The sequence below is a fragment of the Gavialis gangeticus genome, unplaced genomic scaffold (assembly GCF_001723915.1).
Source record: "Gavialis gangeticus isolate Ggan-Ray unplaced genomic scaffold, GavGan_comp1, whole genome shotgun sequence".
In the NCBI taxonomy this organism is placed as follows: Eukaryota; Metazoa; Chordata; order Crocodylia; family Gavialidae; genus Gavialis; species Gavialis gangeticus.
Window position 1 is genome coordinate 14,836,139 of NW_017729009.1, and position 428 is coordinate 14,836,566.

Below are 428 nucleotides of genomic sequence, written 5' to 3' on the forward strand. Positions count from 1 at the left end.
GCTCCCGCGCGGGGCTCCCCCGGGGGTGGCGGCGGGTGTCGGCCGGGCCACAGCGGCTCCCAGCGAGAAAACAGCCGAGCCCCGACGGGCTCCTTCCTGCCGCTGCCGGGGGCAGTCTGGGGGTTGCTGCCGCCTTGCTTTGCGTGGGTGGTTTGGGCTCCGCGGCCCGGCTCCGCTTCCTGCCGCCGGCTTGAGCGCTCGGAGGCCTGGAGCCGCCCGTGACCCTCCGCTCCGGTGTTGCAGGTGCCCGCCACTGAGCCGCCCGCGCCCCGGAGCCGCCATGTATCAGAGCCTGGCGCTGGCCCCCAACCCCGGGCAATCGGCGTATTCGCACGACTCCGGCAGCTTCCTGCACTCCTCGGCCAGCCCGCCCGTGTACGTGCCCAGCCCGCGCGTGCTGCAGCCGCTGCCCTACCTGCAGGGCTGCG

At 75.2% G+C, this 428-nt stretch overlaps 1 protein-coding gene across 1 annotated transcript in view; it reads left to right on the top strand.

The window, feature by feature from the left end:
- Positions 1–265: 265 nt before the first annotated feature.
- Positions 266–428, top strand: part of GATA5 (GATA binding protein 5) — a 20,655-nt gene continuing 20,492 nt past the window's right edge. The window contains exon 1 of the mRNA XM_019509756.1: positions 266–425. Within this exon, the coding sequence (XP_019365301.1) occupies positions 281–425 (145 nt within the window). The 5' untranslated portion in view covers positions 266–280. The remainder of the gene's footprint in view (positions 426–428) is intronic.